This window comes from Solea solea, chromosome 16, assembly GCF_958295425.1.
Source record: "Solea solea chromosome 16, fSolSol10.1, whole genome shotgun sequence".
NCBI classification, from domain to species: Eukaryota; Metazoa; Chordata; class Actinopteri; order Pleuronectiformes; family Soleidae; genus Solea; species Solea solea.
In genome coordinates, this window is record NC_081149.1 from 17,099,854 (window position 1) to 17,112,506 (window position 12,653).

A 12,653-nucleotide genomic window follows, 5' to 3' on the forward strand; every position below is an offset into this window, starting at 1 on the left:
ATCGAATGTACAGAAGAAAAAAACGTGCATTGTTTGTTTGACAATATCTAACAATTGATATAATTGAACTGCTTTTAAAAAAAACAAAAAAAACAAACCTAATTCAGTTCAATGAACAAATGATCATTGCTTTATGTGTATGATAGCCAAGCAACTTGAAAAAGTCAACATGCAACATTTTGATCACTGGTTGTGACTTTGTGAATTTCTTAAAATGGCATCAAGTGACTGAAACTCCAGTCATAAAAACTGCAACACATCGTGATTCAAAGTTATGTAAGTCATTCATAATCTGGGGTATTGTTTCACCGGCCTGTCCTTGTACAATAAGATCATGTTTTCAGATTTTAAAGCTTATAATTGATAGGAATACAAAAAAATACTGTCTATTCTGTGCCTCTCACAGCACTCCCCCCGCCCCATGTCTTGACAATTTGCATTTCTTTTTGCATTGGTACCAAACATTGTAAAAACATCTTTTGGATGTGGTGCAAATTTCTAAAATCTACATACAGGGAGCTTACACAGTAGTTTATTGATGCTTGGCAGAGAGGGACTTGTCACGATGAACTCCTGTGTCTTTACACTTATCTGGGGTAAGTTAATTCACAATCTATCAGTATCTTTATTTAAGTCACATGTTTCACTCTTGGTGTGTTGAATGAAGCATTAATCAGGGACAACAACAATACAAATTGTGTCAGTTGACAATTGATTTGTATGTATTAAAGATAAACACCACCTGACTGTAATATTAGACTAATGTACTGTACATTACTCCAGAACTGCTTGTAATTCCAAAGTGATGGTTTAAAATGAAAAACCTCACACAGTCAAACCTTGTTGTCTTTAAATAATACACCGTCGCTTCTATCTCATGTAAATTAATATTGTATCATTGAGTTGAAAAATAATGGATGCATTAACCAAACCAATCTACTTTACTTTGAAGCACAGTATTATTATTATTATTTACTTTTTAAACTAGTGCTGTTTTTTTAATCAAGACTTTCAGGAGCACCAGTTCATCATATTTAAGTAATATGTCCAATAATCCTTAACAATCCTTAACGATGAATGAAATGCCCACATCAAACTAAATTTCATCGCTGCCAAAAAACATGCAGACACACAGGCATAGGCCTAAGTAATGAAGACAAACACAATCAGCAAAGCATCAGTGTGTTGACATACTTTCTGGAACGAATGACACCAGTTTGTACTAACACTGACTCTTCTTTGTCTCTCCGCTTCACAGGTTCCCTCCTCATCCTCAGTCGTTGTGGTTTTGCCCGTGGTATGAATGATTGTAATCATGACACAAGTTTGGTGAAATAACATTCATTGGTCGCTTTTGTGTACTCACTGTTATTATGGAGCACTCATTCAGGTTATGCTGTTCCCTGTAGGTTCTTGTGACACATACACAAACGTAACCGACACATGGCGCAACAAATATTTCACATCATCTTCCTTCACTGGTTACCCAAACAATGATGCTCCGCTTATTGGGAGTTGGTGCCGCTTCACTGGGATTGGTGGAGACACTGTCATTACATCCTGCCTTAATGGCCCTATCGGTGGCACCTTATACCCAATTTATCTTTCCTTCAACCATCCAACAACACCAAATGTAACAACAACTGGGACTGCATCAAGTAGTGGCTTAAGCTGCGGTGTGTACACTATTGGAATAAGTGTGATCCTCTGTCCTGGAGGATTCTACATATACAAACTGGACAGTCACTCGCTGGGCAGTATGGCTTTTGTAACCTGTAAGAAATGATTACTCATTTGCATCATTTGCTTTATATTCACCACTGCAGTTAGAACTCTGTCAAACATGATGTGTGTATGCATGGGTTACTTTGTTTTAGATCATTCCGAGTGTAACACAGACTCCTGTGGCCCACTTGGGAACTGTTCTGATGGGGGCTGTCGTTGTGTGTCTGGGTATGAAATCCCTTCAGACCACCGACCCACCACAGAGTCCTATGGCTGTGTTGGTAAGTGCTTTTGATTGAAGCCAAACAATTTTCTTGTCTAAACGTATACTGCACATCCTCATCTTGCAGGCTGCAGGATCCAGATCCAGTTTCGAGGCTATTATTATTGATGTTATTATTATTATTATTATTAATTTTATTGTTCACATCATATCGGCACCATTATTCTTATTATGCTATAAATGAAGTTGATATCAGTGTCATTCTTTATCTGCTGCTACTTGTATAAATGACATTGTAGTTATATAAACATGTCATATCTGATTACGATTTGTCTTGATACATTGTTATATTTCTGCTCCTGGTCTCTCTCTTCTATCTCTACCTCACCTCTCCCTTGTTCTTTCTCTTCCCCTTCCCCTCTCGTCTGACTCCCAGACTTCTCCACTGATGCCTAGTGCTTGCTCCTTGTGTGAATTGTTGGGCTTCTCTGCTCTATAATGTTGTCTGTGTCCAGTGCCTTGAGATAATGTACGTTGTGATCGAGCGCTGCACTAATTAAATTGAATTGAATACTAAACGCCCATGTGTTGGCAGACATCGATGAATGTGTGCAGACTGCAGGCATTTGTGGTTCATACTCCACTTGTACCAACACAATTGGAACATACAGCTGTGCCTGTGTGATTGGATTCCAAGCTACAGATCTGGAATTATCACCTGGAAACACCAACCCTTGCATAGGTACAACTTTTTCACACCGTCACTCTTAAATCAGTGTATTCTCCTCTTGGTATATTGTGGAATAATTGTGCTACACTCATTTTTTTTCTTTCTCTTCATAGATATTGATGAATGTCTTACAAATATCTGTGGAGATGATGGGGTGTGTACCAACAACATAGGAAGCTTTTTCTGCACATGCAATCCTGGCTACGAAGTTGTAGCTAATGCAACACCTATTTGCCAAGGTCTGTGTTGTTGTCTTCAATCATCATTCTCATATTTTCTTATTATTAAGCCCATTCCTTTGGGACATTTTTATTTATGATGATATTAACCAATAGATTGTATTTGTAAGTTGTTTGGAATGCAGGAACACGTTCAGATTCTTTCAAAATGATTCATTTCAGGCAGATTTTGCTTTGTCAGCTGTACATGGATTACTGAGTTATTATACAATGATTGTCCATTCTTTACTACTTAATCCAATGCAAAGTGAGACACAGTATCTGTTCAGCATTTAGTTGCAACTCCAGGAAACTCCAGGTTCCTACTGAGCTAATGTTGAATCAGTTGCTATTTGATTCATGTCATTTTTGTCAAACTCCTATCAGTGTGCTTTTTTTTTATTGTTGCGTAAGACGACATCTTTTGTTACCTGTTCCTCCCTCAGATATTGACGAATGTCTCGACCTCAAAATCTGTGGCCCCAAATCTGTTTGCGCGAACATACCTGGCGCTTATACCTGTTCCTGTAAATTGGGTTATGCATCAACAATACGAGAAGAGGAGCCCAGCAAGACCAACATCTGCATTGGTATTTGCACAAATGGTTTCCGGATAAAAAAAAATGTTTCTGTTTTTTTTTACTCTTTGCAGTTTACCTGATGGAAAACAGCAAAGTAGCACAGCCACATCATCTTGATCATAATGCACGGTCTGTTTTTTTGTTTCATTTGTGACAGATATTGATGAGTGTTTAGAAGAGGCCGGGATCTGTGGTCCTAATGCCAACTGCTCAAACTCAATTGGATCCTATTACTGTACCTGCCACTCTGGTTATCGGCTGACCAACGCAGCCGAAATAGCCAGCGTACAAAACCCATGCATAGGTGCGTGTGTTTTCCCTATAGCCTAATGTGACTCGGGATTTATTAAGACTATTATCAACATGATAATGATCATATTTATTTTCCCATTTTCTCTCTCTACAGACATAGACGAGTGCAAAGAGACCCCAGACATATGTGGTGACCTAACAGTGTGTACTAATTCACCAGGGTCATTCTTTTGTTCTTGCTCCGATGGATTCTACCCATCCACAGGAATCTTGTGGATAATGAATATTTCATATTGTAAAGGTAAGCGTTGGTCGCATTTTGTCGCAGCAACATATGGACAATCTCATGATGGTGTGGTCGTGCTCACTGTTTTGTTTTCTTCTCCGTCGACTCACCAGATTTACAGTTAGTTCTAAATGAGATGAATATCACGGAGGTAAATATAACTGACAGCACGGCATCATAACGTATCTGTTGTGATTTATGATTTTTTTATTTTTTTTTTAGATGAGAATAGATCTACAGGCTTAACCTGCTGAAAATGCTTGGATGTTTCACAGATGTTCCATATCATAGCAATACTACACACACACACTCTGCTCCTGCTTATAGCATTTGGTTCAGCCTGTGTGTGTGTGTGTGTGTGTGTGTGTGTGTGTTGTGTTCGCTGCAGGGACAGACCAAAGAGAAAAAATTCCTTGATGAAATGGGAGACCAACTGACAGAGAATAAAAACATAATGTTACCACCAGCAGTAAGTGACAAGAGCAATGAGCGGTGTTCTGTTATTTGTAACATGGCTTGCCTCGTGAAGCAAGTGAAGTGTAAAGAACTTGTTTTTCACTGAAAAACATTTATGTCTCTCTCCCTTGTGCTTTCTCTGCAGACTGTGGCAAACGGCTTCTCAGCATCAATGGTATCTATTGTGCATCACTGTATTTGTGTAGCCTTTGGAAGCTCATAATATATTTCCTAGGGCTGTCAAACGATTACAAAAAATGAACTAATTAAACTGACATTTTGTAACCCGTTAATCCAGATTAATCTCGATTAATGAGTAATCAGACAGTGTGCGTTTGTTAGACGCCATTGTTTAATCGTAACACAGAACTTTATTATGATCTTTTATAAACACAGAGAGAGAGCACAGGCAGGGTAGGCGTACAAACGGACGTCGCTGGGCAGCTGCCAGCCTATTACGGGCACTATCTGTGCCTGGACTGGTTTGTTTGCCACTTACTTACCACAGCAATTTCTAGTCATTGTCAATAAATTGTGCCGTGACACCCAAGTAGTTGTCATAAAACCATTGTTTTATCGATGGTTCCGTCGGCTCGGCTTCTTCAAATGAAATCTTCCGCCCAACAATAGCCTCACCTCTCTCCATCTTCAGCTACTATCTCAGTATCTCGCTGTATCTTGCAACTTTGCTTTGACAGCCCCTAATATTGACCTCATATTCTTTGCATCATCATCATCATCCAGCTTAGCTGTTTATCACACATCTTTTATTTGTTAAAGGAAGTGTCAGGTGTCGGACCACGTGCCCGCTCAAATACAGTGAGTAGTGAAGGTAACGCTAAGATCGGCAGTTTGATTCTGGGCCTCTCGGCTCGCTTAGTGACAGCGATGGTGGTACCGGGTCAGGAACCAAACGAGACGGTCGTGAGGAGTCCGACAGTGGGTACGATTCATTGCTCTTACTCGATTGTGTGCATACTTGTTGAGTGTCACATCGAGCTGTTGTAACACTACCATGTGCGTTAGATTTAATGCTGCAAACTCTTGGACCTGGAGAGAGCAATAAAGACAGCTCCCTCCTCTCAGCAAATGGGAACACCATGCAGATCAACCTGGAAGGTCTGGCCAAAAACAACAATGGTGAGAATATTTACAAACCTTCATAAATAACGTGGCATTTTTCGAGTGTTGATAAACTCCTCGGTGTGTACATTTCACAGATTCTGCTTCTGCTGCCTTCTTTACATTGAACGGGATGGAGAGTCTGCTCAGTCATCAATACTTTACAACAGAAAACAGGACAGAGATGTACTCGGACGTCATCAACGCTTTTCTGCCCTTGTCGAACAACACCAACCTCACACAGCCGGTCAATTTCACCATCTATCACAAGAAGGTACCATGCAAAGTATCCGTCATTACACTTTGAGATAAACACTGTTGAAGGTAAGACAGGACTGTGATTTTTTTCTTTTATTCAAACATCATCTCAAATAAAAACGTCTGTTTCTCTCTGGGCTCATTCAGCGAGCAATAAGTGAACCTGGCTTGGTGACCTGTGTTTACTGGGAGGGAAATTCAGATGAAGAAAGTACACTGCACTGGTCAGTCGATGGCTGTTCAGTTGCATTTACTAACGAGAACTACACTGTGTGCAGCTGCTCCCATCTTTCCACATTTGCCCTCATCCTGCAGATTTGGGAGGTACAGTATTGTAGATTTGTAAGGTGGTGTTTTGCCGTCCACACCCAGCGCCAGGTGGATAACACATGGTGACTCATACCTTGTGTCTTTTCAGCCTCCACCAAGTGATCCTTTCTTAGACTGGCTGGGTCGTGTGTGTGTTATTATTGGACTGTTTTTCTTTGGACTGGCCATCCTCACGTTCCTGTTGTGTAGCTGGAACCCCAAGATCAACAACACGGCCCGTCTCCACCTCTGTCTCAACCTTGCCATGTCTCATCTACTGCTGCTATGGAATGACAGATATGTTGATCAGGAGGTACAGTAGACGCACATTGTTCTCCTGGCAAGAAACTGATGGCGGCACTTGGTTTTGGTTTTGTTCCTTTTATGATCAGCAGACATGGGATTGGTGTTTGAACTTAAGAGCATATTTAAAGACATTAATTGAATGTCTATAAACTGTGGCCAAAATGGGGTCAAACAACAGTGCATCTACATTTATATTCTGTACAAACAGACGTCATTTAGTCTCTTCTGTAGGGAAATTAACATATTATTCTTCATTCGCACATAGCAGCAGATGTAGATACACATTTTCTTCATTGTGCAAAATAAGTAAAATAAAGTAAAAAATAATAAAATGCTGAATAATTTGAGACCTTACGTTTAACCACTTTATTAATCAGATTTGGCAAATGGTTAGTAACACATTTTTCTGTGGGATGACTCAAAAGAGACATTTTAGATGACATTGACTTTAATTCTTGTACTAAACGTTACTCGGATTGAAAATGAAAAAGGTCCCAGGATTCCTCTCACTTGTTCCCACAGCTGGCCTGCATCGTCATGGCTGGGGTTCTTCACTTTTTAATAGTGGCAAGTTTTGTGTGGATGCTGCTGGAAGCGTTCCAGCTCTACCTGCTGGTTCGACGACTCACCAAGGTGCAGGTCATCCAGAGAGATGGCCTCCCCAAACCACTCCTCTACCTGATTGGCTATGGTGTGCCATTTGTGATCGTGGGTGTTTCAGCACTGGTGTATTCTGATGGATATGGTGCCACTGGAGCAGATGTGTGAGTAGCATGGACAAGTGATACACAAATGGATTTATTGTGTGGCTGCGATTATGTTTCATATTTGAACTGATTGTCAGCTGTGTACGGCTGGATAATGGTGTGTTATGTCTAAATTACAGGTGCTGGCTGTCAAACAAGCGCAACTTTAATTGGGCTTTGACAGGACCAGTGATTGCCGTCCTTGGAGTGAGTCTATTAATGTATAATATAAGCAGCTGCATGCAATGAAGGGTTATTAGGTCACATACAAACTCATTCTCAATGTGTGTCCTCTATTAGCTTAACTGCATCTTGTTCTTGGCTACTTTATGGAGTCTGAGACCCACTTTGGCCAACATGAAGAGTGATGTCTCTCAGTCCAAAGACACAAGGTGAGTATGACTTTAAATCTACTTTGGGGGGTTACTTTAAAGTGACAGATGCTGTTGTCAGTGGTGTTAAAAAAAAAAGCTTAAATAAACTGTGGACAGTGAGCGAGACTAGAGAATTGAGTAAAAGAGATCTTCTACCGCTTCATCCTCCACTTGAGGGTTGCTCACTGGAGCCAATCACAGCCAACACAGGGCGAAAGGTGGGGCACATGCTGGACAGGTCACCAGTCCATTGCTGGGCCACTTATAGAGACAAACAACCATTCAACCATTCACTCTCACACCTGTGGTCAATTTAGAGTGTCCAATTTACCTTATCCCATTTCATAATCTTCCCTAATTTCATGTTTTTGGACTGTGGGAGGAAACCAGAGAACCTGGAGAAAACCCACGCACACGCAGGGAGAACATGCAGAAAGGCCTTGATTTTTTGCTGCAAGGCAACAGTGGTAACCACTACTCCACCGTGTGACCCTCCTAGTGCATATACAGTAAAACAATTTGGTGCTGGTTGGTCAAATAAACATAAAGACGAAGAGCAAGTATTAATAAAATCAAAGCAAAGAGTTCATTTATAAATAAAATACATAAAGTCATTTCAATGTTTTTTATTACATCACATTGAAAAAGGGGGGAAGAAAACGGTTTCATTGCAACTCATTTTGTATTTGTTTTTTTTGCAGGTTGATTGTGTTCAAGATCCTGGCCCAGTTTGTCATATTGGGCTGTACCTGGATTCTGGGCCTGTACCAGACTAATCTCTTCTTTCAGGTCCTTTTCATAGTGCTGAACTCCCAGCAAGGCACCTTCCTCTTCATTGTTCACTGTGTGCTCAATAAGGAGGTAGATTCATTCTGACCATCACTCACTGTTTTTTTTTTTATCATAGTCATAGCCAACTACTGCTGACAGTTATGTTGTATTTCATTGTATTTTCTATAGGTCAGAGAGGAATACATCAAATTGCTGACCTGCTCCTTTAATAAGCCCAAGCCAGAAGGAGACTCTGTGGTAAGTTTCAATAAGGAAGCAACAATATATTGTAACAGGGACCTTTTTAATAACTGTGAAATGAACACACAAAAGTAATTTGAACAAATACAAAAATAAATCAGTGTGGAGTTCCTGCAAATGTGAATTACACAGAGGAGGCTGCTAACTCTTGTTACTGTATTTCCACAGAAAGATGTTCCGTCAATCTCTGAGGACATGGACAAGGCTGAGGAGTAGACACATGAATGGCGATGGACTAAGTTTGCATCCCCAAGACAAAGAGGACAAATGCAAACCTCATTTACTGTCCAACTATTAGTCATTCCATATGTCCGAATATGTCTCTGTGTGAAAATGTCACGTAAAAGCTTTGACAACTGTTATTGCGGTCGTTTTCCATTTTATCTAGAAACCTTATTTTCACGTAATGCAATAGCCTTTAGGACTTTCCTGTACAAAGACTATAATATCAATCACTGACCGTGATGAGATGGTTGAGCGATCAACCAAAGACAAAGATTACAGGTGAATGTATGAAAACGTCCTCAAGGATGCGTAATCTGGATTTAGGAACGAGGTCGTGAAGTAAAGAAACAAAGATAACTGATGAATTATCTCTGTTTTGTGGCGTGTGTTTGAACAAAGAAGTCTGACATCTTGTCTTTGTCTTATGGTTGTAGCCGCCGGCCATTTTCACAATGAGTGCTGAAAGTCAAATGAGTTCACTCTGAATCGTGCTAATGTGCTCAAATAAGTAGAGTGGAGTTTGTGTAGTTTGATGCAACAATACAGTCGCTATCACTGCCATTAGTCTATATTTCAGTTTAACAGTTTCGCTCCTTTTTATCGCTTATTGTAACAGCTTGTGATAAACTGCTTCTAGTGTACAAATGTAGCGCACGCTGAATCTTGAGTCCCATTGTGACACTTGTTAAAAGGCTGCCGTAACTCATTTGCTTGGGTTTTGGAGCTGTCGTCAACAACGCAGTGACAAACCCTCAGTTTGTGAACTGTAAAAACATTCAAATCTCAGTTTGTTTCTTTTTTTTTTCCCTCCATTTGTATTGTATTTACATGAGAGCTGAGGCTGCCTGTGTCAGATTTTACTAGACAAATTTGAAGGAAAGGCAAAGGCCTGTGTTTTCTCTGCAACTTGCATCGTGTCTCACAATAAATCAGGGTTTTTACTGTGTAATATACAATACAATACACTGTGCTTTTAATGTCTTTTAATGACGTTTACTCTAAAAGTAAATTCACTGGCATTGCTGCAAACAATCCCACAGTAGGAAAGTCTGCTGGTTTTCTTTTGTATTATTTGTCTAGCCCATTTACACCTTTGAGTTTCGTTTTAGTTTGTCCTAGTATGCTCCATACCTACGTTACGTCATAACTTATGTTGATTCCGAGGTGTGGTGAAACTATGGTGGATACCAGCCATGTGTGTTCATGCAGAAACGACCACACATACACCCATATATGCCCACTGACCCACCTGTAACTCCAACAATTGATTACTAAAGAACATTAAGGAACCTCTCAGTGTCCTGCTCTCTGATCGGAGCCCCTGTCCTCAAAGTGCTATCAAGCCAGCACATTCCTATCCTATCACACCCACTATATACAGTGTTGTTCCTGCGGCGGCCACTATTCATCATTTGTCGATAGAGAAACTTCATTCAAATGTCAAAACGTCAGTAGTGCTTGTATTTCTTATATAATATTTCGTACTTTCCCTAATATTCAACCTTTCTTTTGCACATATTTTCCCTATTATAATGAATTGAATTCAAAAACAGACTTTGATATGTTCAGCTCAATTAGGACATTATTCCTTCCATTCAGTTACAGTTTAATATTCATGGACTCGTCAACCTGCTCTCCAGTTCACGAATTTCACTCGACAAACACGATTTTCTACCAGAATGTACACAAATTTGTCTAGTTTCATACAATGTGACTACTGACGCACAGCGACTCTCTGAGTGAGAGGTGAACCATCCAGTTTCTCCATAGAGAGCAAAATAAACTGACCTCACCCACTTTTGGACAAAAACACAAAAGTCCCCAATTTTTCATTTTTGACTCCATCCACACAAAACGTAATCTAGGATAAGGACTGTGTGTAAACATACGTGTGACACAGTGTTTAAATAGTGAGAGTGTCACTAAAAAATGGTGACGGCTATGATGACTCAAAACAGTGTTTTACCAGTGGATTTATAGTCGAAACGGTTAAAAGCACAAGCATGTTGCATCACGTCAGCTTGTTGGTGCAGTGACCATTGTTTGTGTTGGAATCAGTATCTTTCCAAAGTTGTCAACTGCTCATGGGGTTGAAATTGAAATGGTCCCATCGTCTAAAATACATTATAATCTGTCCTTTAAACTGCACATCGATAAACTTGTTTCTTAGCTGAAATTGAAATTGGGTTTCTTTTTTAGAAATAAATCATGTATTTCATTGCAAATCAGAAAACATTTGATCACCACAACGTTTTTACCTTTGTTGGATTTTGGAGACCTGCTTTTTATGAACACCCCTGATCAGTTTTTAAAGAAATTGGATTCTGTATACCACTGTGCTTTGCGTTTTATTACTGGCTGCGGCTATCGTGTACATTGTTGTTCCTTTCCTCTCTCACTGACTGACTTTTATATTTTATAAATCCATTCTTGCACTTCTGCCTACATATTTGTGTTTACACATGTGTGGCAACCACAGTCGATATGACCTGTGTTCTATGGACATCATACAGATGCAGGTCCCGAGAGTTAAAACTGAACTGGGCAAAAAGGCTTTCAAGTTTTCTGTCGCGTCTACCTGGAACACTGTGCAGAAGGACTTAAAACTGACAAATCTCAATGAGTTTTTTTTTACCTGGTTAAATAAAGGAAAATGAAAATATCGGTAATAAAAGTATTATTACAAGGTAATGTCATGTGCGGTTGTGCTGTGTCTTCTAATTCCTCTGCAAATGTCTTGTGGTATATTATTTTTTTGCAATATCTCAGACAGTTTAAATGGCTGCAGATTTCTGAACCATTTCCTACACTTCCAATCCTTAATTTTGCACAAATGTCCAGACACTCAATAAGGAACTTGGACTCATCATTTTAAATTCTCATTCATACCAGTTCAATGCAATGTGCCAGAGTGGCTTCAGTTTATTAGGCAGAAGGCAGCAATCCCACTGCAGATTCTTCACAAGCTGCCTTCTGGGACCTGCTGAGGTCACATGAGGAAATTCAGCAATAAATAATGTCCTCTGTTTCTTCAACTCATTTACCAACTCATAGTGTAGATAAACTGGATGAGCTCAACTACACTATGAGCCACTTTTGGGTGGCCAGCAGTAGAGGGCAACAGATTGATTGATTGATTGATTGATTCATTCATTCATTCATGTTGAACACGGTCTATTTGATGATAAAACTGTATGAGGACAACTTTTACTGAAAGCTAGTTTTGCATTTGGTTTGCAAATACGTAACCAGTAGTAATGCAATCCAGCAACAACTGAACAACCATGCATTCATTTGGGAGTCAAATGCCAAAATAATGCATTACTGTGGTGCTGTTGCAGTTACCCCTATTGACCACTGGGGGGTAGCAAAAGGACATATTTGTTTGGTTTGGGCTCAAATGTTCCTCAGATTTCTTCTGGTTTGCATCTGGAGATGAGAGAATAATTGATTGTGCCATCTTGGCCCTCCGTCTGAAATCTCGATTATGCCTTTATTGTTGTTTTCCACTAGGCAGACTTGAGTTTTTTCCCTTGCTATTCAAAATAATGCAAATGCCATATGTTTTTATGCATTGTGTTTAAAGCGGTCCATTCAAACTCTTGCTTATTGATGGAACTCTGCCTGTTTTAGTCTTAATTGTATCCCAGCTGTGTGATACTGCCCTCAACTCTTATCCTTCGTGATCCTTAAATACTGCATCACTGATCATGTCACAACTATATGTTAAATGGCAGCTCAAATATCGCTGCTGTAAAGCTTTGCATTTTGCAAAGAAATTTTTTCCATCAACATTCATTGGGTTAATTC

The 12,653-nt window shown here is 39.7% G+C and overlaps 1 protein-coding gene across 1 annotated transcript; it reads left to right on the forward strand.

The window, feature by feature from the left end:
• The first annotated feature begins 565 nt into the window (after positions 1 to 565).
• Positions 566 to 9,880, forward strand: LOC131475260 (adhesion G protein-coupled receptor E1-like). The gene is made up of 23 exons (XM_058653235.1): positions 566 to 596; positions 1,259 to 1,297; positions 1,410 to 1,775; positions 1,878 to 2,006; positions 2,544 to 2,690; positions 2,792 to 2,917; positions 3,343 to 3,486; positions 3,635 to 3,781; positions 3,884 to 4,030; positions 4,129 to 4,166; positions 4,404 to 4,484; positions 4,617 to 4,646; positions 5,252 to 5,414; positions 5,498 to 5,611; positions 5,692 to 5,867; positions 5,999 to 6,175; positions 6,270 to 6,473; positions 6,989 to 7,230; positions 7,353 to 7,419; positions 7,513 to 7,604; positions 8,288 to 8,447; positions 8,547 to 8,615; positions 8,787 to 9,880. Exons 1-23 carry the CDS (start codon positions 566 to 568, stop codon positions 8,832 to 8,834), a joined length of 2,937 nt encoding a protein of 978 aa, XP_058509218.1. The 3' UTR covers positions 8,835 to 9,880.
• Positions 9,881 to 12,653: the final 2,773 nt, after the last annotated feature.

Coding starts and splice junctions, on each gene's coding strand:
- LOC131475260 (XM_058653235.1), top strand. CDS start 566: ATGAACTCCTGTGTCTTTACACTTATCTGGG. Junction 3,782..3,883: donor CGTACAAAACCCATGCATAG/GTGCGTGTGTTT, acceptor CTCTCTCTACAG/ACATAGACGAGTGCAAAGAG. Junction 4,485..4,616: donor ACATAATGTTACCACCAGCA/GTAAGTGACAAG, acceptor CTTTCTCTGCAG/ACTGTGGCAAACGGCTTCTC.